The sequence below is a fragment of the Sceloporus undulatus genome, chromosome 4 (genome assembly GCF_019175285.1).
Source record: "Sceloporus undulatus isolate JIND9_A2432 ecotype Alabama chromosome 4, SceUnd_v1.1, whole genome shotgun sequence".
Taxonomy (NCBI): Eukaryota; Metazoa; Chordata; class Lepidosauria; order Squamata; family Phrynosomatidae; genus Sceloporus; species Sceloporus undulatus.
Genome location: NC_056525.1, coordinates 67,987,937 through 68,014,773, shown reverse-complemented (window position 1 = coordinate 68,014,773; position 26,837 = coordinate 67,987,937). Strand labels below are relative to the sequence as shown.

Genomic DNA, 26,837 nt, shown 5'->3' with positions numbered 1-26,837 from the left:
ATGACTTCCCCTGTAAATGATTTTAACCGTGGGAATGTTCCAGCAAGTCACTTTTATGCCTAAAAATAATGAAATAATTTACAAATGGCTTCCTCAGAGAAGGTCTGGCAATATGAAACGCTTTCTTGCCAACAGGGTTAAGTCATGGGTCTATTTTGAAAGTAGGATCTATAATAAAATGTTACAGCACAGAGTGCTGTTTTTCAGCATTCTAGACATTCCACTCCATTCCTCCTCTTCTCATTTTTTCCATTTCCTCTAGCCAGTAACCATTGTTACCTGAGCATGTTCAGACGTCGGTGGGCTGTTGTTGTTTTTAAATCTTTTCCCTTTTAGGTTCCCCCACCCCCATTAAGATGTAATTTGTTTTACTTCTGCAAGCGTTGGGATTTCCTTGAGGCAGCTGGTACATCCCTGCACAGATTGTGCCAGTTTGGCTAAAAAAGGAACAGCCAGTGATGCAGTTAGAGATGAATCTCAGGACCAAAGTCCAGGTCCCAACAGAACAAGACTCTCCCCAAAATAACCATCCTGAGACTGGCAGGTGATGAAGGCAGTGGCAAACAGAACTGGGCTGACCATAGTCAACAAAACATCTTTTCTATTTAAACTAAATAAATAAATGTTTGGGCAGAAAGGGGAAAATGGCCAGACGTGAATATGGTTATAGATGCTATAACTTTACAAATATATTATCCTTTTCTACAACAAAATGAAGTTTATTCCCAAGTGATCTGCTTAGAATCAGGGAAGAAGATGCAAACTCCATTTTATTCTTGCAATCAAGAGGGTTACGTAACTGGGTTTAAAGTGTGAAAATGTTTTGAGGGGGAGTATTTTTTTAAAATAGTTGGGAAATCATGGAATGTTTGCTTTGTTTTTCTTCTTTTGCTCTAATATATTGGGAATGTATAACAAGTTGTAAAGCATGGAATATGAAGGTCTGAGGGGGCGGGGGGAGTAATCCAAGATCCAGGTAACTTGAAAGATTGTATTGCCCCACATGACTCTGCTCATGTTTTGAGATCTTTTGGGGAGGGTCTTCTCTTTTTATCACCACCTTCACAGATGGGAACATGGGAGAGAGGACCTCTTCGGTAGCTGCCCACAGGCTCTGAGACTCCTTTTCCAGACAGCCAGACTGGCATCCTCCTTGCTATCTTTCCACAAGCAGGTAAGGACACTTTTGTTCCATCAGTCCTTTGAGAACCATTTTGAAAGGGAGGGAACTGGCCTTGTGTAACATGCTGAATTTTTTTTTATTTGTACCTCCTGGATTCCCTCAAACCTGGAAAATTGCAATTTGGGTGAGAACATGCCTCTGAGGGTGCAGTTTTGAACTTAGCAACTGTTTTCTACTACCCAAGGCTTCTAACATACCCACATTACTTTTGTTAAAAGCTCTAGAAATGTATGAGGCTTGATTTTTTGATGCCATGTTTTTCTCACTGGTGCAAGCAGATCTCTGCCACAGCTATGCTGGCTCCAAGGTTTTTTGGGTGGAGGTCTTCTACTCTCCCTTTTACCAAATCCTACTTTCTTTGATCCAAATTTACCTCCAGCTTTCCATGCTCTTCTTCTTCATTTAAGTATTTGCCTTTTTAAAAAAAAGTTGCTCCTAACATTACTGAACACAGTTGAAAATTCCCAGAACTTGGCTGTGAGATTCTGGAAATTGCAGCACCCTACCAAAAAACAAAATATAACCCCACAACATTTCCAAGGCATGTATTCACCTCAGAATGTAGTTGGTTGTCGGGTTCAGTGAAATGCATACCAAACATTGTGTGTCTGAAGGCAGGATAAATTCTAACTTCTGTCAACGCGTCCCTTGACCAACTTAAGGGTTTTGCTGCCCTCTTCTGGGGCCTGTCAAATGTTCTGTAAGGCATCTGAAAGCTAATATCTGATATTTGCTCTGAGATCCTATCCTTGAGCACTTCCACTGCCTGCAAATGAATATTCATTTAACATGCAGTTGTAAATACGTGTGTGTATATGTGCTATCAGGTTGCCTGTCGATTTAATGCGATCCCAATGAATTTCATAAGGTTTTCTTAGGCAAAGAATACTGTAGAGCAGCAGTTCTTAACCTTTTCTTTACCATGGGCCACCCCCTCCCCTTTTTAATAACTTTTGTTGTCACTGAAGTAGAATTCAAAGATACATCTGTATTAGTTTGTAGAATCAGTATGTAGAGAGATCTTGTACCACCTTTGAAACTAACAGAAAGGAACAAGTTGGCAGCATGAGCTTTTGTGGACTAAAGTCTACTTCCTCAGATGCATTTGGATGTAGAAAAGTTTATGAAAGCTCATGTCTATGAAAGCTCATGCTGCCAACTTCTTTCTTTCCGTTAGTTTCAAAAGTGCTACAAGATCTCTCTACACTTTTTTGCCACTGGCCAACAAGACTTAACTCAAGATTTAAAACCCTAAAGTGCATCAAATGTTTGTTTAAAGTTGCTCCTCAAGGGTTTTCAAATTTGGAGGGAAGGGAGAAGTAAGTAAATGCACAGACTCCAATTACAATATTTATTACCAGAATGAAGCCATAGGAATTGAAAATAAACTACTTGTACATTTGAATAAAAAAATGAGTGAGAAGGCTGCTGCTGCATTTCAATTACAAGCCTTGATAGGGGTAATTTCTGAAACTTGTATTCTGAGGCTTGGAAGATTCCTTACAGGTGGGTGAGCAGAGGCTGTGAAGCCTCACATAATGTCCAAGCCCTGAAGCCCCCCTCCTCTGGAACTGTGTGTCTGTGTGTGTCTGTGTATGTGTATGAGAGAGAGAGAGAGAGACCCGGTAGGCAGCCAGCTAAGCAGGAAACCCCATTCCTGGTAGGTCGGTCCTTGGTCTGTTTGGGCCTTGGAAACCCACCATTGGCCTTCTCCTATTTCACACCATACAGAATCCTTAGTAATGGGTTTTGTTTTGTTTTTTTGTTTTTTTTGTTTTTGTTTTTTTACACTAATGTTATTCGTAAACCATAATTCCCATATAGCACTGAATGTAACATTAATAGTTGTGACATAAAACAATGAGCAAAATTAAAAGTACACCTTCAAATGACAATAGTATATTTACAGCCTAAATGTATTTACATACACATAGTGAAGATCTGGTTAAAATGTGATGTTTTTAGAAAATTTTAAAAATTAAAAAAATTAAAATTTTGAAATTTAAAATTTTAATTTTTTTAAAATTGGGGGGCCTCTCCTTTCTCCTCACACTGAGTTTCACCCCACTCCCACCATCTCTTAAAGCATTTTAAAGAGATACAGATGAATGCCACAGTTTCTGCCAAAAGGTAGGTATTTGAGAAGAAGTGGTGTCACTCCCCCCCCCATTTAAGGTGCGGTCCACACACCCCTAGTGATGCCACTCAGCCTCAGGGGAAGGCAAGGACAAGGCACTACAAAACGGAGAACATTCCAGAGAAATGGAGGACAGTATGAAAGAAAAGTTCAAAACACCTACAGAAATATGAATGAATTCCTTCTCCAAATGGGAGACCTTTTGGAATTCCTCCTTTACAGAAGGTGGGAATTGAGGCCAAGTCCTGGAGAAGGAAGACCTCTGGTCACCCTCATGCCAGGCAGGCAGTGAGGTGTGCCTCCTGGGAGGAGAAGTTGCAGAAGCCCTTGACGCCTCACTGAGGGCCTGGGCCAAGAGGGAGAGAGGGAAGGAGGAGGAGGAAGAAGAAGGGAGAGCCTGCTTGAGATCTGCACACTCCACTGCAGCCAAGTAGTTGGTGCAAAGGGGAGAGTGTGAGAGGAGAGGCTGGGCAGGTTAGGCTGGCGTGCGAGGCTCCCAGGCTCATGGGCCAGGGACCAGCTAGATGACTTCAGGGGTGCACTTCCAGAATCCCTCCCTTCCTCTGAGGCCACCCATCCACCAACCTATCGCTCTCTTTATGCAGAAGGTGGCAGGAGTGGCGGCTCTCCAGTCTTCTGGCCTGACAGACAGTCAACAATCCCATAATGGGATTCCTAGTCTTCCTACAGCATTGGTCTCCAGCATGACCAGAGGCCCTCCTCACTGCAAAGGAGGACAAGGCACCGCAAAATGTAGGGCCTTCCAGGAAAATGGTGATGATTCAAAGTGACCCTGCTTCTCCCTCACTACTGAAGTGCTTCGAATTGGGGCTCCTGTTTCACATGTGATAAGGCTCATAGCTCTTTTGGGTCCAGGGGTGTCCTGGGGTCTTTTACAGCGCTTGCTACCATGGAGATGCCCAGAATTCAACCTGAGGTTCTGGCACGTGTTCTCCCTATCACTGAGCTATGATTTCTCCCATATCTTACTGCTCAAGATCACCTTAAGAAATAATCAGGTGGGGCAAGGGAACCAGAAGTCTTCTCTGTCAGATGCTTTCATGGTGACATGCAACAGTTGACATGATGGATTTAGGTGACATCACAAACCATGTGTAATGAATAGTCTGGTATTTTTATAGGTGGGAGACCTGCCTGTGGCCAGAGCTCATCCAGATAACCTGGACGTTCCAGGGAATATGAAGAAATACAATGAGCTGCTAACTATAAAAAATGTGGTAATGGCAACTACAGGAGCTACAGCCATCTATCTGGTATCCAAGAGTCTCCTAGCAATGTTCCAAAGTCCACCCTACAACCCGGAGCCATTCAGCTTAGCTAGTAAGTCCTCTGCACTTCAGGGAGATGGTAAACCATCCTCACTGTATGTTCACTTTTGTTATTCTTCCAGAAGGGAAGAACAATGCAACTTAATAACCAGACCTTGTTAAAGTTACTTTTATGGGCTATAACTCGCATAGTATTTTGGGAGTCTTGGCATAGCCAAGGAATTTTTTCCATCTCTGTCAGCATCCATGTCTTGTAACTGTGCTGGCTTAGTTGTTAGCTGTTTTCTCATTTGTTGTATGATTTGGTGATGACACATTTTTGCCTTTCTGCAGTCATTTCCCCCCACTTTGGCCTTCTTTGGCTTAGATTCCTGAAAGCTTACTTTTGCTAACTCCTATTTTTATTTTACTTTGAACATCTTACTTATAGCAATCTTGGGTGGGATACATACCGCCCAAAAAGGGCGGTCTGCTGCCACCTCAATTTCTGCTGGCGGGAAGCCTCAGCTGCCAAGTGGAGAGGCTTCCCAGCGACGGAAAAAGAACCTCAAAAAGCGGGTTCTTTTTGCGTCGCGTTTGCAACGCCTGAGTGTGCAAATGGCCCACTCGTGACATCACAAGCATGACGGGACGTGCAGATGCTATGCATCCATCGCATCAAAATGGCAGCGCCTGTGTAGACAGGGCGCCGCCATTTTGATGTACTGAGTACGTGTTAGGGTTGCCTGGGAGTGTCTGAAAAGGACACTCCCAGGCAACCCTAGCACGTATTCAGTACGTGCTTTTTGGCCCTTCTGGACAGGGCCTCAGTCTTCCATCTTTTTGGGCTCTCTGATTCACGTGTGTGTGTGTGTGTGCGCGCACGCGCATGCCTTCAAGTCAACTGTCAACTTATAGTGACCCCATTAATTGCACAGTTTTGTTTTGGGGCCATTCAAATTACCTTTTACACTGGTTTTGAAATCGATTCTTCCACATGAAGTTCATATTGGGCCCAATTCTGTTACAATCCATGTCAAGGCTTGCACAAGGAAATGCCCCTTACCCCGGGGTATCCAGAATCAGGCTAAAATCTGTCTTTTCTCAAAAGACCCGGGTTCCGCAAAATATGAACTTGCCCTCGATCATGATTGGGGCAAATTCAGGGAGGGATTAAGGTCAGAGGGCAGGCAGAGGGCAGAGCATTCCCTCCCCTCATCTGAGGGGAGGGGGAGGAGGAAAGAGCCGAAGGAAAAGTGGGAATCTGGATGCAAAGGGTGAAAAGGATAAAAGGGGAAATCAGGGTGACTTTTGGGCTGCAAAGGGCTGTCAGAGGGAGGTGGGGGGGGGAGTGGAGAAAGTGATGGAGGAGGAGGAGGAGGAGGAGGAGGAGGAGGGAGCCCTGGGAAGAAGGGAGCCATGGAGGGCATCCTATAACGGAGCAGGAGGAGGAGGATGAAGGAGCCAGGGCAGTTCAGAGGGAGGTGAGGGTCGGAAGGAAGGAGGAGGAGGAGGATTGCCCAGGGAAATAGGGCTGTGGGGCCAAACTGGGGGATGTAGGGAAATGGATGCAGCAGAAGCAGCCTCTTTTGACAATTTATGCGCATGATTTTTTGGGTGCTTGCTTGTGCTAATTTCATTTCCTCTTGCTCCTGGATTATTATTATTATTATTTGTGTTATATGCGGATGCTACAGTCAGAATGCCTGCGCTGCATTTCCCTTTTATTCCCAATTGATTCCATGGGTCAGTTGGAACTGACAGGTCACTCTCTCTCAGCCTCAGTGGAAGGCAATGGCAAAGCTCCTCTAGCAGGAGGAAAAGGGTCAGGTCAGGTCAGGTCAAAGGCAGGGCACCAACGGAGCTCCCATCAGGCACCTCCCCCCCTTTTTTATTTTTTACAATTATTTTTTACAAAATATGCGCATGTTTTTTTTTTCTTGAGGCAGATATATAGATGCATAGAACATGGCTAGCTGCTTGTTCACTTTCCCTTCTATTTGCTGGCTTCCAGCAAAGGGGAAATGTTGCAAAGGGCTAGACTTTTTTTCCTTTGCGAATCAATCCCACAATTCGAATGTTACATTTGTTGCTCTTGTAAATTAGGCAATTGGCAAAACAATACATGCTTTTGCTACTGTCTCTTCAGGGATAGCCCTGAATTGCTTTAAAAGCAAAAAATAATGCATGACATTTGCATCCTTTTCTGGCAGTTCCAAGATGAGGAATTTATTATTATTATTATTATTATTATTATTATTATTATTATTATTATTATTACTACTACTACATGTGTAAGAGGCATTCTGGGGTGGCAAGGAGTGGGGGATACAGGATGCATTAACTTGCATTTTGGGGTTGAAAATGGGGCCAAGGGCAGATCATAACCTGCACTGACCCAAATGCCCACACCCACCCACCCACCCACCCACCCACACACACACACAAAAAGAGATTTTAAATTTTGACAAAATGTGTGCACTTTGGGGCATTTTGTGCATGGCTCTTTAAAAAAAAGGAGGGGGGAAGCACACTTCCGATGCCTCTGCAAACGTCACCTATGACGATCGCTTGATTGACAGCAGGCACCTTCAAGTTAAACCTGATAAGGCATTCGGGTTAAAATGCCCCTCAAATCTAGTGGGCACTCGCTAATGGAGAGATTTGGGGGAGGGGCATCCGGATCTACCCAGTTCCACCCACGTTAAATGGGCCAGTGGGAATGGGGCCGAAGAGTACTCAGAGGTGTTTTGCCAGTTCCTTTCTCTAAAATATAGCCATCAGCACCTGGTATTTGTTGGCAGTCTCCCAGCCAAGTGCTAACCAAGGCTGACTCTGCTTTCCAACATCAGATGGGATTGGTGCTTTCTTCCCTGAACCAAAATTAAAAGAGGCAAATTTAAATGAAGAAGAAAGCTGGAAATTCCAAAAGGAGATTGCTGGCTTGTGTTCCTTTCTGCACAAGGGGCAGTGGGTGGAAGAGGCCTACTGGGATTTGGACAGCAGCAGATCCTAATGGGATGTGTGCAGCAGAGTGCAAAAATGCTTGAGGTTAATATTTCTATTACAGTACAAGTGAGTCTTGATTTACATTAGGTTTGTATTCCTGAATTTGCAGTGTAAATTGAGACTCTTCTAGGAGATGTCGATTCCATAGAGAATCATTTGAGATTGGGTGTGCATTCTGGTGAAGTTGAAATAGCCATAAGGTTAACATTTTTGCTCAACTCACCACCAATTTTTTAAAAGTTTAAACCACAAGACATCAGAGCTTACATCTTTCAGGCCAGAGAAAACACTCCTTTCTAGACAATAAGACTTCAGTTGTTCACCCTTCACCTGAGCAAGTAGAGGAAATGTCTTTCAGCCACACCAAAACTCTGAGATTCCAGTTTATTCCCATTTGTGTCCCCCTTCTACGCAGGCAAAGGAAGCCCTTTTGATTCATGGTGCTCCTCTGAAAGAGGAACTTCCAAGAGCCACAGTCATCAACTGCCCTCTTCAGGTCTTGCAAACACAGGGCCATTGCTTCCTTAATTGAATCCATCCACTTGTAGTATGGTCCCCCCCTTTTCCTATTGCCTTCCACTTTTAGCAAGCATTATCCTCCTTTCCAATGAGTCACATTTTCTCATGATATGTCCAAGATATGACACAACCTTGGAACCTCTCAGCTAACATGGCCATTAGCTATGCTGGCTTGGGAATTGTGGGAAGTATAAGCCAAAAGGTAACATTTGGCAAGTCTCAGTCTCAGATGATGGCAATGGGAAACCTCCTCCAAAGAGTATTGCCAAGAAAACCCTGTGACAGAGTCTCCACAAGTATGAAATCACTTGAAGGCACACAACCATACCAGACCCAACCTATAGGACAGACTAAATGAATTACATGAATTTTCCATATCTCCCATGTCTGTAAGTGGTTCCTGAATTTCTTTGATCCGAGCAAGGTAATATTTCACTTCTGGATGATTGCTTCTAGGACTTTCTGTTGAGTACTACCCAATTTCATCTGCAAGAGTGAACGTTCCTGGAGAACTCAGGAGGCTCCTACAAGCCCTCACCGCAAACCTTGATGATGACTCCAAGAGAACAACACTTCATAACATCACTCAGTATATTTATCTGAGGGAATCAGAGGTGAAAGTCACAGGACATAGAATGCAGTGTTGAAGAACAACTCTAAAGCAGGCCTATTCTGCAAGTCAAATCCTGGTTCTCTCTAGAGGCTCCTCATAATCTGGTTTATATTCCACTACAAATCAATGGGTTTCAATTACCAAGATTTTACATTTTTTATGGAAAAGGGAAGCCTGAAAAAGCAAACCATATGTTTCTGCTGGAGAGGATTTCAGGTGTCATTTTGTACTAAGAAACTCTAGACAGGAGTTTTAGCAGAAAATGACATATACCTATAAGAGGCGGGGAATTGTAGAGGTTGCAGAGTTACTTGGGTGATTCACATTCCAATCACCCTTGAACTATCCAATTTACAAGGTGGCCTTAGACCAATTTACTTGTTATTATTTGTTTATCTTATTTGTATCTTGCTTTTCTTTCGAAATGGGATTCAAAGTGTCTTATAGTATAAATTAAAACAGAACAGTTAAAACAGCACAATGATCAGGAGCGCCTACTATCAGCTCTGGCTGATACGCCAGCTGCACCCTTTCCTGGAAGTAAAGGACCTAGAAACTATTGTACATTCACTGGTAACTTCACAACTTGATTTCTGTAACGCGCTCTGCATGGGGCTACCCTTGTGCCTAGTCCGGAAACTTCAACTAGTGCAAAATATGGTAGCCAGGCTGGTCGCCGGAAAAACTAGGAGGGACCGAATAACACCCATCCTAAAATCTCTTCACTGGCTGCCTATTAGTTTCCAGGCACAGTACAAGGTGTTGGTTATAACCTTTAAAGCCCTACATGGCTTGGGCCCAACCTATTTGAGGGATCGCCTGTTCCCATATAATCCACTCCGCACCCCCAGGTCCTTTGGGAGGAATCTATTGCAGCCTTTAAAAACCAGACTAACTGCTACCTCCCAGAGGGCCTTCTCTGCAATTGCTCCCAAACTATGGAATGGCCTGCCGGACAAGATCCGTCAAATTGCCAGTTTAGACAGCTTTAAAAAAGCTGTCAAGACGAATCTCTTCCGGCAGGCCTTTCCTGAATAAAAGTGCCCGGCCATAGAATGACTGCCCCCCACATCATGTATTAGCCCACCGCTCTGTCCTCGCTGTATTTTTTATTGTGTTTTTAATAGATATTTTAATTGTAACTTGTTTAATCCTGTTTTAAGGGGGGGAATTTGGGACATAATTTTGAAAATATGGATATTTTAATATGTTGTGAGCCACTTTGATTGTCTCATCACAGAAAAGCGGTATAAAAATAAAAGTTTTATATTTATTTATTTTAAAAAGCACTAAATACAAGTATATTCAATTAAAACATTATTTTTAAAACATTAAAACAATTAAAATAAAAAATAAATATTAAAACCGCATATGCAGATTCACATCATTGCCTGCCTGAGAAAAGACAACAGTGAGGGGGCAAACTGAGCTTCAGTTATGAGAGAGTTCCAAAGCCTAGGAGCAGCCACCAAGAAGGCTTTCTCCGTTGTCCCCATCAACCAAGCCTGAGAGGGTGGTGGGATGGAAAGAAAGCTCTCCCCTGATGATTGTAAGATTCATGCAAGCTCATATGGGGAGATAAGAGCTTTCAGATAGTCTGGACCTAAGCCATGTAGGGCTATATTTATCAAAACCAGCACTCTGGTGTAGCTTGGCTTCATAAAGGTGTATAAAAAGAAACAAAGAAATCCTGTAGCACCTTTGAGACTGGTACTTTGTGCTGGCCTGACTGTGGAATAGGGCTAAACTAGGGCTGAGCATCCACACACACCCAGCCCTAGTTCCGTCGCTCGTCCACCATCATGGCGCACACCTGTCCATACAGTGCATGCCATGATGGCATCTGTGGCGTGCAGCACCCAAACGGCACTAGCCAGAAGGGGAATCATCATGGCATGTGAGTGTGCTAATGACACCCCTTCCAGGAAGCTGCTCAGAGCAGCTTCTTTTGGGGTGCGGGTCAGTGCAGTAGCGTGCGGCTGTTGCTGCACCGATCCAGGGCATACAGGGGCAGTGTTTAGCCACCCATCTGTATAGCCCCAAACTGAGAAAAACATACATAGCACAGACTTTCATAGACTCCAGGCCACTTCATCTGATGCATCTGACTCTATGGTTCATCTGATGCATCTGACTTAAACTAGAAATGTCTTTTCCTCAATTAATCTCAAAGGTATTACAGGAATTTTTTTGTATCTAATTATATACATTTATGTAGTTCAACAACTTAACACCTACAGAAAAACTCTCAAATAGTTAAATAAATATGAAATTATTTAGCATGCTAATTCAGGTTGACATTGTTTTAGTTTAGACAAGTTAACATTAGATAACCTTTTTTTCTTGCTTTCCAGGCCAATTCCTGCACCAACGACGATATTAAACTGATAGCATCATTCCTGGATGATGGAGATAAAGCCACCAAAACAGAGGCACTGAATGCCCTCAAAGCTTTCACTATCATCTGGAGGTTTAAAATTAAAATCCAGGTAATCATTTGCATATCCTAATTGTAACATGCTTAGGTTGTTGTATGTAATAGGAATTCATTTAAATTACTCTTCAATAAAACAGGTAAAGCAACAAAAGAAACATGCTATAAGCTAATGGCACTATACAACAGAATGGAAGGAATTATATTAAACAAAAACATTTGTTAGTGCTGCCCCCCTCCCCAAACCAAATAAAAAGACCTCTTAAGGATTTCATCAGCAGTTATACCATTCATAATCTTTTCTGTCAGGGTATGCTTTTAATTTTAATTTTATCTCCACTGGAATCATTTTAATTTTACCTCTTTAACTCTGCTGTTGATTTTATCCTATTGATGGCTTTCCTTTGCATTTTGCGGTGTTTATCCATTGTGTATAGAAAGTTTATTTCATCCCCCACCCCTATGTATTTTAATGTTTGTAAAATGCCCTAGGAATTTATTTGTGAGGATGGGACAGAAACAACAATCTTTTAATACATGAAAGAAATAAGTACTGGCAGGAAAAAGACTTACCTCTGCACAGTACCTGAATGCTTTTCCTCAGAGAGCAAATGGCTTGGAAAGAATGGTTAAACTGGAAAACTGGCATGTAGACATTGGTAATTCTTCATTCATCAAGCTATGCTCATCAGTGGCTGCTTTTCATTAAAAAAAATTATAGGAACTCCCAGATCTCCCTCATCTTGTCTAGTTTGGATCAGGACTAGGAAGTTTGCAACCCTTCCTTTCTTGTTGGAATGCACTTCCCATAATTTCTCATGGTTGAGTAGGTGGTTAGGACTAAGAGTAGTTGCAGTCCTACCACACCTGGTGGCCCATATGTTGCTTTAAACCAGGAGTGAGAATCAAGAGACCCTCCAAATGTTGTTGGGTTGCAACTTCCAGCATTTCATATTATAGACTCTGCTGGCTAGGGCTGCTGGGACTTGTAGTCTTACAACATTTGGAGAGCAATATGATCCCCACCCTGGGATGTAAATCATTCATGATTTCATCCTCACGTGCAAGGATGAATAATTACTGTAGTTTTCTCTCTGGTATAGGAGAAATTGAATATTCTCCCCATATTTGAAAATCCTAAAGTTTTGTGGAAGTTTTTCTTGTGCAGCAAGACATGTGGTGGTGGTGGGAGAAAATGTATTTCTGCACAGAAAAATCTTGCCAAGAACACCTAGTGACAGGGTCACCTTAGGGTTGCCATAAGTCAGAAATGACTTGAAGGCACACAACAACAGCAACAATCATTCCTTTCATTAAGAGGCTAAATAACCTAAAGACATCAGATTCCATCTGATCTTGGAAGCTAAGCACAGTCAGTCTTGGTTAGTGCTTGGATGGGAGACCACCAGCTGATACCAGGTGCTGTAGGCTGAGAGAAAGGAACTGGCAAAACTATCTCTGAGTATTCTTTGCCTAAGAAAGCCATATGAAATTCATGGGATTATCATAAGTCAAAAGGCAACCTGAAGGCACACACACATGCACATTTTTTGTATCACCACCAGAGGACACAGTGGCACAGTTTTTGGCTTTGTGTTTAATTTATTCAGTTTCTGAATTTTGAATTGAGAGAGGCTGCACATGGGACAGAGGTTGACCCCAAAATTAAAGCTCAGATTCTATGACAAGGGGAACCAAAGGATTAGATCCGAACAAATCTTAGGAATGTTGGTACTTTTGCCTCCTGTACAAAAGTTATTCTGGTTGCAGTATTATCTTTTCCTGCAGAATGTGGAATACTTTGAAACTCTTGGGACAACAGAATGAGGAAAAAAGGAAGAAAACAGAGGAGTATAATGGGGATCATTAATCAATACCCTAAAGACACCTGATCATGCCTGATCTTGGAAGTTAAGCAGGTTCAGCCCTGATTAGTACTTGGATGGGAGACTGTTAATGAATACCAGGTGCTGTAGGCTACATGTCAGAGGAAGGAATGGGCAAAACTACCTCTGAGTTTTCCTTGCCTAAGAAAATCCTATGAAATTCATGGGAATGCCAAAAGTTGACAGTTGACTTGAATGCACATACCACCACCAGGGACCATAGAATCATAGACTCATAGAATCATAGAGTTGGAAGAGACCACAAGGGCCATCCAGTCCAACCCCCTGCCATGCAGGAACTCTCAATCAAAGCATCCCCGACAGATAGCTATCCAGCCTCTGCTTAAAGACCTCCAAAGAAGGAGACTCCACTCCACTCCAAGGAAGTGTGTTCCACTGTCAAACAGCCCTTACTGTCAGGAAGTTCCTCCTAATGTTGAGGTGGAATCTCTTCCTGTAGCTTGCATCCACTGCTCCGGGTCCTGTTCTGTGGAGCAGCAGAAAACAAGCTTGCTCCCTCTTCAATATGACATCCCTTCAACTATTTAAATAGGGCTATCATATCACCTCTTAACCATCTCTTCTCCAAGCTAAACATCCCCAGCTCCCTAAGTTGTTCCTCATAGGGCATGGTTTCCAGACCCTTCACCATTTTAATCGCCCTCCTTTGGACATGCTCCAGTTTCTCAACATCCTTTTTAAATTGTGGTGCCCAGAACTGGACACAATATTCCAGGTGGGGCCTGACCAAAGCAGAATACAGTGGCACTATTACTTCTCTTGATCTAGACACTATACTTTTATTGATGCAGCCTAAAATTGCATTGGCCTTTTTAGCTGCCGCATCGCACTGTTCACTCATGTTCAACTTGTGGTCTATTTGGACTCCTAGATCCCTTTCACATGTAGTCTCATTTGACCAGTGAATTTGAAGAAACAAAAGGATAGAAGCTTACCCCAAGCACACATGTGACCACTGAAAATTGGACTGCCTTGATGCATTTACAGTGTCAAACATGGACCTTGGAATTCCTAGTGATTTCCAGTTTCAGATTTGTGTGTGTGTGTGTCTATGGGTGGGTGCGGTTAACTACAGGTTGGGTAGAGGTTAAAAGTGGCCTTCAGTACAATCCACTACATAATTATAGTACTATGATAATACTTCATCCTCCGTGAGTGCATCCTATGGAATCTTGAGATTTGTAATTTAAGGAGGCACTAGAGCTCTCTGATTGACAATTCTAAATATCCTTTCTGAACTGCAAATCCCATGACTCCATAGGATGTTGCCATGGTAGTGAAAGTGAAAGTGTGTGTGTGTGTGTGTGTGTGCGTGCGCGTGCATGCCTGCCTGCCTCTTTGTCTGTTGTTTGCCTTCAAGTCATTTCTGACTTATGGTTACCCTAAGGTGAACCTATCACAAGACTTTCTTGACAAGTTTCTTCAGATGGGGGTTGTCATTGCCACTGCAATCCTCTGAGGCTGAATGCTATAACTGTGTTATGTGAAATGGCCCATGGAGTGATGCATTTTACCACCAGTGCCCCTCAAGAGAGCATACTAACACAGTTGGGCGGGTAGCAATTAATAAGGGCATGGCACCAAAGGAGGAGCAGTGGCACATGTTCCTGTGTCATTCGGTAGCAGGATATCTGGTGACACCACTGATTCCTATTTAGATAGTGTTCTACTGAAGGACAGAATGTGAAATTTTAAAATAAACCACAGAAAATGCTGCTTTTGTTTTGCTGTGCAGGAATATGTCCCCAAAATTGCTGAGCTCGTAACAAGCAACTGGGACACCAATCTGCAGGTGGCAGGATTGAGGCTCCTGAATGGACTGCATATACCAGATAACACTCACTCGTTGCTGAGAAATTTGCTACCACATTTCTTCGATATTTTGCTCATGGCAAATACTTTGGCCAAGGTACAAAATCACACAGGCACCTCCTCTTCTTCCTCAAGGTTGCCTGGTACAGGAAAGTTAGCTTCCTTTATTTTTTTAAAAAAAACATACATAACTTCGAACACATATTTTTGGTAAGAGAATCATGCTTCTTAAAGATTTCCAGGAATGTGATGCCCCAACTTGTGCTCATGATTTCAGTGGTGGCAGGAGTTCTCAGGGATGTGGGGCCATGAAAACTAGTGCAGGCTTCATGCAGTCCATGGAACATAGCCCCCCCCCCCCCCATCCCTTTCTGCCTTAGATTACTATGATTTTCCAGTTTCCCCAGGCAACATTCTTTGGCTACTGAGTATGCTTTCTCTTGGTCCCACCACTGCAGATTTACTTATTGAGGACACAAGAAAGAGCCTTTTCAGTGACTGCTCCCACTCAGTAGCATCACTAGGACTGGTATCACACACACACACCGATTGATGACCTCCTATACTACACCATACAGAATTATTAGTAATGTTTTTGGTACTAATGTTACTCATAAATCGTAATTCCTATATATCACTGAATCTAATGGCAAATAGTTGTGACTTGAACAACTAGAAAAATTAAAATTATATCTTTACATTACTAAATCATACACATAGAATGAATGTGTTTGCATATGCATAGTTTCATGTGGTTAAAGTGAAAATTTTGTAAAATATGATGTATTTTTTTAAAAAGTGTAAACAAATTAAAAAATATGTTTTAAAAATTGAAATTTTATTTTTTAAAATATGTACCTCTCCTTTCACTGAACCTCACCCCCACTCATCTCATCCACTATAGCATTTTAAATAAAACCAGATGAATGCCACAGCCTGTTTCTGCCAAAAGGCAGATGTTTAAGGAGTGGTGGTGTCACCCCTCCTTAGGGTGTCACCTGGTGTGGGCTGAATCCTCCACACACCCCTAGTGACACCACTGCTCCCACCTTCTGGAATTCCCTTTCACAGGAGGCTAAGCTGGCCCTCTCCCGCCTTTCCTTTTGCTGGCAAGCAAAGACGTTTTTATTTAAGCAAACTTTTAATGGTTAAGCAGGAAAGGATCTTATTTAGATGTATGTTCAATCTGTTTTTAACTTTTGTATGATTTTTAATCGGCTTTATAGTGTTTTAATGTAGTGATGTTTAATTGGTTTTTAAACCTTTTGCAAATGTTGTTAATTTGTTGTTCTGGAAGCCGCCTCAGGTCCCGTCCTCAGAGAAAGGCAGCATATAAAAAAAGTAAATAAATAATATTCTCAATCCTTATTGTTCCTCTCCCTCTCCCTGATTATTTTTGTGCTTCTATAAATCTTGGGGTTCCCTCAATCCTCTGTCTGTGGTGCCATTTTGGCTACCTAAGAAATGTCATCTCAAGCAGCATAGGATTTCCCCTCATTAATAGTTTCAAAGGGCTATTCCAGATTGGCCTAAACAGTGCAAGTTCTTACAATCACTTTTTGGATTTCACTGAGTTTTAGCACTTGTTCTCACTGCATCCACTTCTTCCATTCTTTTAGGGGGGTGTTTATAGCAATTTTCTTGGATCTGCACAAAAATTTTCAAGGTTTCTTAAACTGGCTGTAGCTTGGTAAGATGACTGTATGGGTTGAAGGGCAAGTATTCTCCACTCTGATTTATTTAAACATACGTTTACAGAGTAATAATGTAAAAGTGTCATTTCATTGCTATTGCACTATGGCTGTGTGTGTTCACCTGCATGGGGCAGCCCAGAGTATCCTGCTTCTGGAGCTGTCCCAACCCTCCCTTATTGCCCTCCATTTTGATACGGGGAGCTGACCACATGTGCACCCCACTGGGCCACTTGCATGTCCATCGCTGCCATGGTTCACTTTGCTCTGAAATCAGAATGAGTTACCCACCAATGGTCACATAGGTGCATGCCTTGTTTTGACCACATAGCGAGCAACTGGCAGCAGTGGAAGACTCACTGGGTGGCTCACCAGCACATGTTGTGCCAAACGGAGGGCTCTGGAGTCTCTCAGAAGATCCAGAGCAACTGGTGAATTATTAAAATCCAGGGTAAGAGGGTTAACACCCTTTTCTGGTGCTGTGTGGGCCAACCATCATCCAGTCTGCTTGCATCAGAACCAGACTTTGGGCCATGTGTTGTCCAGTTTCTCAGACTGAGAGAACCAGGGAGTGCTTTGTGTTTGAACTGTGCAGACAGGACCTTCAACTAAAAAATACCATATTTTTTAAAAAGAAAAAAAAAGAAAAATGAAGGGGGGAAAGGAAATATATTGTTCCTATATGGCTTGGATTTAAAATGATAGCCACTAGACTAAAAAGTGGTAATAAAATAATGGAGCCGGTGCAATAATTTGGGAAAACGGAAACATTGTAGGGGCATTTTCAAACATCCTCACAACTTCAGCAACAAGGATAGTAATTTTCTGCTACATTTGCCTCATCTGATGGAGCCCTAAGACATATATTCTCTGTTTGCTCAGGTGCAGGTTCTCAGGTTTCTCAGCACATTAGCCCAAGAGGAAGACCTGCTGTACGATATCATGAACTGTCGGGTAAGGGCCACAAAATAGTTTCATGGTACAATGGGAGGTGAATAATTTTTGGGAAACTGCTGTATATATAAAAGGATATATGGCTGAAACAAAATTATACACACATATATTGCCTGAATTCTGCAGCTGCAGAATTCTGATGTGGCTGAAATAAATAAAGGATTCCTATCAACTGCAAAAAACAAACAAACAAACAAAAAACTGGCATAAAAGGATGTATCTACACTGTAGAAATAATGCAATTTGGCACTACTTTAAGTGCTGTAGCTCTATTTTCTAGAATCCTGGGATTTGTAGTTTTATAAGATCTTTAGCCATCTCTGCCAAAGAGTGCTGGTGCCTTACAAAACTTCAAATTCCAGGATACTGTAGGATGGAGCCATGACAGTTAAAGTGGTCTCAAAACTACAGTATTCCTACAGTGTAGGTGTGCCCTCATTTTGGGGGTTTATCACAATCTGCACAATTTCTGCTCCCTTAATCTTTTCATGTTTCTTTTAGAAATGTTAACTTTCCTGCTTACAGGAACTGGTTAACTGGTTTTCTCATAATGGGGTTGTTAATATCTCATTACCATGGAAACCACAGGACCTGATGCCTTGGGAAGGTTTCCCACATTATATTGTTAGGAACTCTTCCTGTCATAACAGAGAATATTCTGGGGTGACTTGGTTTTGAATGTGTGATTAAGACCCATTACCTTTGCAAAGGATGTACTCCTGGTGGAGATGAAAATTTCTACAACTGTTTTTTGACTTTGAGGTGCTTGGAAAAGGAAATCAAAAAATTTTTACCTGATGGTACATATGTTTATGTCTTATCTTGTTTCCATCTTTCTCATGCAAACCCTGGCCTCTCTAGGGAAGGTCCAGCATGCTCCCAATGACATTGCCCTGTTTCCATTGCTAAGGGTATGAGAAGGAACTACTGCTTCATTCATATTGATCTATTCCCAGAACTCTGCCTTTCAGTACATAGGCCAAGCTAAAAAAACCTTTCTGTGGACAAAGAAAAGTATTTATTTATTTATTGAATTTATATCTCATATTTCTCCCCCAAATGGGACTCAATGTGGCTGATAAAGATGGAATAACAACAGTGGGAGTTTCCTCTCTCATTTATTTTCCTGTTTCATTTCCTACAGTATTCCTGACAAGAGAGAGGGACTGTCAGTAAAGTCAGTGTAGCGTAACAGCTAATGTGCTGGATGAGGGGAGATCTGAGTTCAGATCCTCACTTGACCTCCAAATTCACTAACCCCATACTTGACTTTCCTCATATGGATGTTGGAGAGAAGTCATACATGCCTCTTTGAACTCCTTGGAGGAAAGATGGAATAGAAATTTTAAAAGTAAATACACAAATCAAGAAGTAGCATTGCCTTGAAACACTTATCCCTATAATCATCTACATGGGATTGAAGAGTAGGGAGGGAGGGAAGAAGAGAGATTGTTTTTACTAAATCCGGCTGTGATCTCTCTTTCCAAGGCCCCTCCTGAATTCCTGAGCCTTTTCCAGCCTTCTCTGCCTGGGAACCTACTTTGTGAGTTGCTAATCTTTGTGGAGCGGCTTAGTGCCGGGCGCCTGTCACCCCAGTACCAGTCAGTGCAGTGGCAGTACAATGACAACTCTCTTCATGAAGTCATCTTTGGGGACACCTCCCGTCTCTCTGACCGCTTGTTGGCTCTCATCATTCACCCAGAGGAAGAAGTGCAGGCCCAGGCCTGCAAAGTCATCCTCAGCCTCCGGCTCAACAAGGAAGAGAGTCGTGTCATAAGTGGACTCCCCTTTGGGGCCAACATCAGTGTCCATCCTCTGGAATCAACAAGAGCTAGCCAGGCCGATACCTCCAGCCTCAGCAACCACCCTCTTTTTTCCAGCATCCACTCCGCTGATATCCAGGGGGATGATAGCCACATCGGCAGTGCCCATGATGAGAGCAACCGCAGTTTTTACCCCCTTCAAGGCACAGATGAAACTGGTCACAGCTTCTATCCCCTTGAGAGAGCTGACCTCAGTTTCCACCCCAGTATCCACACAAGTGGACGGGTCCTTGAGGATGACTCCAGAGGCAGCTTTCATCCAATTGGTAACTTGGATGACATTAACAGTGACTGCATTTAAGAACTCAGTTTATAGCGAGGGAAAGAAAGGAATAATAAAGGAATTGGAGAAGAGGTGACAGAACCACTTATTGCTGGTCTCCATGCCAGAAAAAGGTCTAATTTCACCCAGCTGTGAAAGAGTTCAAAATTTTTGATTCTATTTAAACAGGAAAGCCCTTGACCCAAAGAGCTTTAGAGTTCTGTTTCTTTCTCTATTTCATTGCGCACTGATCTGCTACCTACTTACCAGTGCCAGATTTATCCACAGGCCAAGTACACCATAGTTTAAACTCTCAGTTTATGATAGGCCTTTTAATTTAAAAATAATGAAACCAAAAAGACCTCCCCACCACCAATACCACTTGCTGAAATAACATTTTTGTCTAGTGCTGTTGGCCTCTTAAACTGGGCATAGAGTCCTGCAGAGACAGGCAACATTGCCAGTGGTGGGGGCCAATTTTCATTCCCACTGGTGGGAATAGGCATATTTTTTACTAACTCAGAAGTGACATGACATCAGCTGGTTTGGGAAGCATAGGGCAAAATAAGCAAAACTACCACATTTGAAGATGGTTTTGTAATTTTTTGCACAATTTAGGTTTGTTTGTTTTTTTAAAAAAACACCCTTTTTATTTTAGAGGTGCTAGGTGCTTTGGAGGTATCTGTGGTAGAATTCAAAGATATAGCCATGTTAGTCTGTAGAATCAGTACGTAGAGAGGTCTTGTAACACTTTTGAGACTTACTGAAAGAAAGAAGTTGGCAGCATGAGCTTTCCTAGACTGCATCTGAGGAAGCAGACTTTCCATTTCAAAGATGCTACACGATCTCTCTACATATTGGCATCTGAGGAGTGTGTTTTCCACATTCCTAGATAAATTCTTAAACATGGCATAATCTCTTGCTTATGCTGATCATATTCTCTTTGCTGTACATGCAGAATTTCCTCAGTTTGGTTGCTCGAATTCAAAGTTGAGTCTAAACACTAAAAAGTTGTCTCATTCAAAATGTCTGTGAACCTGTATGCAAAATTGTCCCTCAAGGTGTGCCTGTGCCCAAAGGTCTTCATGTTTAAGTTAGAATGAGAAGACAGAAGACTACAGTGTATCAAACATGGTGACATTTTCTGCAGCAGCATCAAATGTTTGTTGGGACAACTAGTAAGTAGGAAGGATGTCCTCTTTTATATTCACACTCAGTGTGGTAGCAAAGAAGACAAAAAGCATAACATCAGAGTAAATGGCTGTAATATGAACCAGGTATAAGAAACCTGATGCTTTCTAATGCTTTTACCATGTGTCAGTTGAAAAGCCTTTATCTCAGACACAGGGTAGAATAGTGGACGGTTAGAGAGGAGAAAGCACTAGTTTCCCTTCTTTTATCTGTAGATTCTCTTCTTAGCAAAGCTGAGATAAGGGAACAGGCAGTCCAGACCAGCATTTCCAAACGCAGTGACTCCTAGATTTGTTGTACTACAATGCTCACCATACCCAATAGCAAAACATTCTGGATGCAGGGTGATAGAAATTGTAGTTCAACACATCTAGAAGGCACTTAATTTGCTATGGCTGGCCTAGATATTTAAATATACCAGAGCACTAGTTCATAATCCTCCCCCCCCCTCAAAAAAAAATGGGACTAGGAAGTACAGACAGGCAGGCTGAGTGTATGTATAAGAATGTATTGAGAAAATGATAAGAATGTGGAATGTGCCTATGTAAAGGTTCCCAGGAGGCCGAATAAGGGGTATGTTTGGAAGTATTTCCAGCATAAGCAAATAGATGGGTAGGATTGGTGGAGGTGGGGGTATGATGATATCCTTGACTTTGTTTGGAAAACTCTGAATGCATATTGGAATACTTTTGGGTTGGAAACAATAACAGCCACAAAACTGATGGAACTAGCTGAGCTTATGCATCTTTAATGTTTTCCTTCACTTTTTCTCTGCTGGGTCTTGGCAGATGCCAAAGTCAGAGTTGGTGATACTCCCCACAATCGTCCAGTCTGCTTTACAAGTTAAGCCGTTCTCACAGGGACACCTGTAATATACTCCATAAAGATGCTGCAAGAAATATGGAAAGATGGATCAGAATACAGAGCTTTATCAGACCAAAACTTAGACAACTTCCCTTTTTAGGAGCCCCGGTGGCGCAGTGGTTAAATGCCTTTACTGCAGCCACTCACTCAAAACTATAAGGTTGCAACTTGCGAGTTCAAGACCAGCAAAAGGGCTCAAGCTCAACTCCGGCTTGCATCTTTCCGAGGTCACTAAAATGAGTACCCAGACTGTTGGGGGCAAATAAGCTTACAGTTGTAAACCTCTTAGACACTGTCCAGGCGGTATGAAGCGGTATATAAATGAAGCTTGTTTTGTTTTGTTTTGTTTTGTTTTGTTTTAAGGGAGATATCAACTCCCAGAATCCTTTCCAATTGGCTATGCTTGCTGGAGGATTCTGGGAATTATCTGAGAGAGAGAGAGATTTTTACAAGTTGAATGCCAGAATTTAGAGATACACATGCCACATCATTTTTATTCTATCAATCTAGTCAAGCTTGGATGCCACCCTGCACCCATAATTTCTCCAGCACTTGAAAAAACCCAAATCTCTAGTGAGTATAACCACTGCCCATGCAAACTGGGGTAGTCCTAGAGGCAGAATTTCCAGGTTCATCCTTTTCATCTTCCTTTAGGTCAACTTCATGTTATTTTTACATATGAAGCTACCTTAACGTGTGGTCAGATTTAATAATAATAATATATAAATAAATAATTTATATTTCCCGCCTCTCCCTGTGGATCGAGGCGGGATTATTACTTCCAATAAAATTGGATTGTAATGTTTTTATTTTCTTTGTTGATTGCTGTTGTATTTGTTACATTTGTATTGTATTGTTAAATTGCTATTGTATTTGTTAAATTTGCTTGATTGCTATTGTATCTGTATTTGTATCTTATTGTAATTTTTATATTGTATTTCCCCACTGCTGTTAGCCGCCCAGATTCCCCGTGACTGAGCGGGATACAAATAAATTATATTATTAAAATAAATACAAATACAAAGATACAATCAATAAAATATTGACATTATTAATAAAATTGCATGACAATCATAGCAAACATGGCAGTCATAATCAAAGGAGTGGAACATTTTATTTAATATGGCTCCAATACAGGGTTGAGTGGGTAAGCCTGCCAGAAGAGATCTGTCTTAAGTCCCTTCTTAAAAGCATCTAAGGTGGTAATAAGACAGATCTCTTCTGGTAGGTCATTCCACAGTTTAAGAGCAGCAGCAGTAAAAGCTCTATGGGAAGTCGTTGTTAATCTAGTCATTTGGTATTCTATAGATTCTTCCCAAATGGGGCAGATTATATAAGGCAGGGGTAGGCAACCCTTTTGAGTTGGGGGGCCGAAGTCAAAAAATAAACAATTAAATAATTTTTTAAAAATTAAATAAATAAATAAACCGGGACAAATGTAGGACAAAATTTCCAAATGAAGGGCACTTTTTAAATAAAAAATGGAGGACATGCAAAAAAAAATTGCTGATTTTTTTTAAAAAATGTTAAGATAAATGCATGTTTCTGAGGCTTCTATAGACAATTGCCCCACCATGCCCCTCGTGCAAGACGCCAAAGGCCCCGGTGGCAATTGGTGTCAGGACCGGGCAGGGGCCGGTCCCAAGGCCTTGCCGGGCCGCATCCGGCCCGCGGGCCGCAGGTTGCCTACCCCTGATATAAGGAGAGGCATTCCCGCAAATAACTCAGGCCCAAGCCATATAGGGCTTTAAAGGTGATAACCAACACCTTATACAGTACTGCGCCTGGAAGCTAATCGGCAGATTTCTGGCCAAGGTTATGAGAAAGGAGAATCTTTTCATCCATCCCTGAGACCCTTTAGATATTTTAGCTTGGGAAAGTAATGGAGTAAATTATAAATGAGCTTTTGCTGATGTAGTTCTTCCCAGGTGCTGATTTTAATTCTTATTAGGCAGCATGGCTGCTATAAACAATCCTTTAATCTAACTCCTTTTTCCTATAGTATTTATTTATTTATTTATTTATTTTTATCCCGCCATTCTCCCAAAGTGGGACCCAAAGTGGCTAACATACATAAAATACAACAATTAAAATTGTAAAAATATAAAAATTACAAATATAAAATTTAAAACATAAAAAGTTAAAATTAACAATCCAAGACCATCCCTCTCATCTCCCAATAAAACCAAGCCTGCCAGATCTCAAAAGGCCTGTTTAAACAAAAATGTCTTTGCCTGCCTGTGAAAGGCCAGCAGTGAGGGGACCAGCCTAGTCTACTGTGGAAAACTCTCTATCTTCTTAACATCTGGTTCTTTTCATACTACACAGTTTTAGTGTGTTGATTCCAGTTCAACTGCAAAGCAAAGGATTCCATAGGATGTAGTCATGGGAGTTAAAGCAGAATTATAGTTTGGTAACTGTGTGGTGTGAAAGAATTATTTTATCTAATACCACAACTTTTGACTTTTAAAATTTTTGTTATATTCTTCATCCCCTTACAGAACAATCCTATGCTCTATATTCTCAGGTGTCATTTAATTCAGTGGGGTTTATGCTGAGTAAAGGGGTTATAAAACTGTAGCCTTAAATTCATTGCTTTCCTGCTACCTCTAACTCTGCTTCTTATTAAACCATCCCTCTACTATTTTGAGCATATTATTTTTCTCTCCTACCTCCATTGGCTTCTTTTTTTCTTGTTGAAAGCTCCCCATAATCTCTACCAACTTTATCAACTGGCTTACAATATGTGATACTAAATATATTTCAGTAAAACTGCATGTTGAACTACAGCATCAAGAATCCTCCAGCCAGATCCATACCGACTGGGGACTCTGGAAGTTGTTGTTTAAAAAGCAACTTCTCCAGGCTCCATGTAAAGGCCACTTTCCCAAGTAACAAGTTTTTTATGCTCTGCAAAAGAACTATAGTGGTCAACAAAAGGAGCACAGAAGAAACAGGAAAAGAAAAACCTTAAGTACTCCAAAGATGGTTGTTTATTGTATACATTTAAGGCCTTCTTTAGGAGACAACTTAGCATCAAACTTCAAACAATTTTGGACCAGAAACTCCTGAACAATTTACTGGGCAAATGAAAAACTATCAGTGGTTTAAGAGCAGAATGGTGGAGAGGAAAGGTTAAATAAGAGGACACACAGATCAAAACTTGTTAGGCTTTTCATCCAAGGAGTAACCATCTTTCAAGTATCTTGAGATCTGTCTTTTCTATGGACTCCATTGGCTGCCCATCAGTTTTTGCCTCCTCAGCAAAAGGAGCAGGCTATTAGTATTAACTAAACTGTAAGAAATTACCTTCCGGGAACACTCCTGGTTTTCAGCTGCTTTGTCTGCACAACGTGCCAGACTTAATCCACTTTTTCTGTGACAGCAATTGCTTTTGCACTGGGCACTTTGCAAACATAGCTCCCCATTCTCCTAAAAGGGAAATGGAATTAGATCAAATGCAAGCAACAGGATAGATGTCCATGTCCCATCCTCCTCTCACTCTCATGCAGGTGCGTATGATCATCTTTTTATATGATAAAACACCATGAGTGATTTTTGGATGAAACGGTCAAACATCACACAAGCATATCATAACATCAGTTGTTGATAGTAGGGCAACAAGTAGCATCCTAATATCACAGTTGCTATCCACTGAACTAATTCTTACAAGTCTTACATTTAAGTGGCATAACGTTAATTCAGATGTTCTTATTTATATCCAGGTCTCTCTACTTGAGGTCAACCAGTCTCTTCCAGCAGGCTTATCCAGTTGATTTTTAAATTGTGAATTTTAAATGTGGATTGATTCAATACATGTATATGTTATTTGTCATTTTAAACTGATGTGTATTTTAATTAATGTATTTTAACTGATGTTGTTTATCTATTCATTGTTGTTCCCCACCTTGATTCATGGGGAGAAGCGGGTAAGAAATAATAATGGTGGTGGTGATGATGATGATTTCTCTGAAAGTCCAGGGTTATTGTTGTTTTTGTTGTTGTTGTTTGTTGTTGTTTATCTTCAAGTCATTTCCCACTTATGGCTACTCTAAGGCAAACATATAGTGGGGTTTTCTTGGCAAGATTTCTTTAGATGAGGTTTGCCATTGCCTTCATCTGAGGCTAAGAGCATGTGACTTGGCCAAGGTCACCCAGTAGGTTTCTTGGCCAAGATGGAAATTAAACCCTGGTTACTATAGTCATAGTCCAACACTCAAACCACTATGCAATGCTGGCTATCTCCGCAGGTATCTTCACACTAATTTGTAGATTAATTCAGTGAGAAATTGATTTAAAGTTGGTTGCAAATATGGGTTCAACCTATTTTAACAAGAAATGGGATCAATTCTCCTTGCTGTATAAGGTTCCTACCAAACCTATCCTGGCTCCACCCATACTTAGTCTTCCCTCCACCATCCAGATCCATGATTATGCTGCTTTCCACACTGTAAATGATGATAGCGATTCATGGATATGGGGCGTATGGAACTCTAAGAACCAACAACCAGAGCCTGGTACAAATCTGTGGTCTTAGAATTAAAGAGTATATTTTGAGTCTGAATTTGTTTTGTGTGCTAGAACTGAGCCAGAACTCACAATCCTTCCATGTGATAGTCCACTCCTGGTTACCCCCAACCTTTTTTTTTATTTTGGCACCATAATTTAGGGTGTCATTTGGCTGTTGTTGCAGATTGACAACATTTTAACTATCATGGGCCTTGTCTACATGGGCTGAAAGGACCATCCCCCTGCACCCCCTGCTTCTGGAATTGTCCTATATGCACGACACATGTCCCAAACTCCAGTTCTGGTGCAAGCCAGAACCAGGCTATACTCCCTTCCCTTAACATGCATTTTAAAAGTTACCTGTTACTAGATCTTCTGGGGAAAATCCAGAGCACTCCATTCCAGCTCTACAGTAGCTGTCTGCATGGGCATCTCACTGGGCCAGCCACCTGGCATGTCAACTGCCACCACAGGTCACTTGTTCTGAAGTCAAAACTAGGCACACACCCATGTTTTCATTACTTGTTCTGACCTCAGAGGCAAGCAACCTGTGGTGGACAAGCTGGACCACACAGTGAGACAGCCATGCAGACAACCATCACATCGCAAGAAAGGAGAGCCAGGTAATGGGGACAAGTTGGGGCAGCTGCAGTGCCAGGAT

At 41.7% G+C, this 26,837-nt stretch overlaps 2 protein-coding genes across 2 annotated transcripts in view; one reads left to right on the top strand and one right to left on the bottom strand.

Moving 5' to 3' along the window:
* The first annotated feature begins 247 nt into the window (after positions 1-247).
* Positions 248-21,551, top strand: LOC121927626 (armadillo repeat-containing protein 12-like). The gene is made up of 7 exons (XM_042461423.1): positions 248-1,174; positions 4,463-4,661; positions 8,573-8,730; positions 11,084-11,218; positions 14,806-14,979; positions 17,456-17,527; positions 19,016-21,551. Exons 2-7 carry the CDS (start codon positions 4,520-4,522, stop codon positions 19,649-19,651), a joined length of 1,317 nt encoding a protein of 438 aa, XP_042317357.1. The 5' UTR covers positions 248-1,174; positions 4,463-4,519; the 3' UTR covers positions 19,652-21,551.
* The window catches only part of CLPS (colipase), a 5,800-nt gene continuing 498 nt past the window's right edge, over positions 21,536-26,837 (bottom strand). The window contains exons 2-3 of the mRNA XM_042461424.1: positions 24,977-25,099; positions 21,536-21,692 (exon numbers count right to left, since the gene is read on the bottom strand). Of these exons, the coding sequence (XP_042317358.1) occupies positions 21,564-21,692; positions 24,977-25,099 (252 nt within the window). The 3' untranslated portion in view covers positions 21,536-21,563. The remainder of the gene's footprint in view (positions 21,693-24,976; positions 25,100-26,837) is intronic.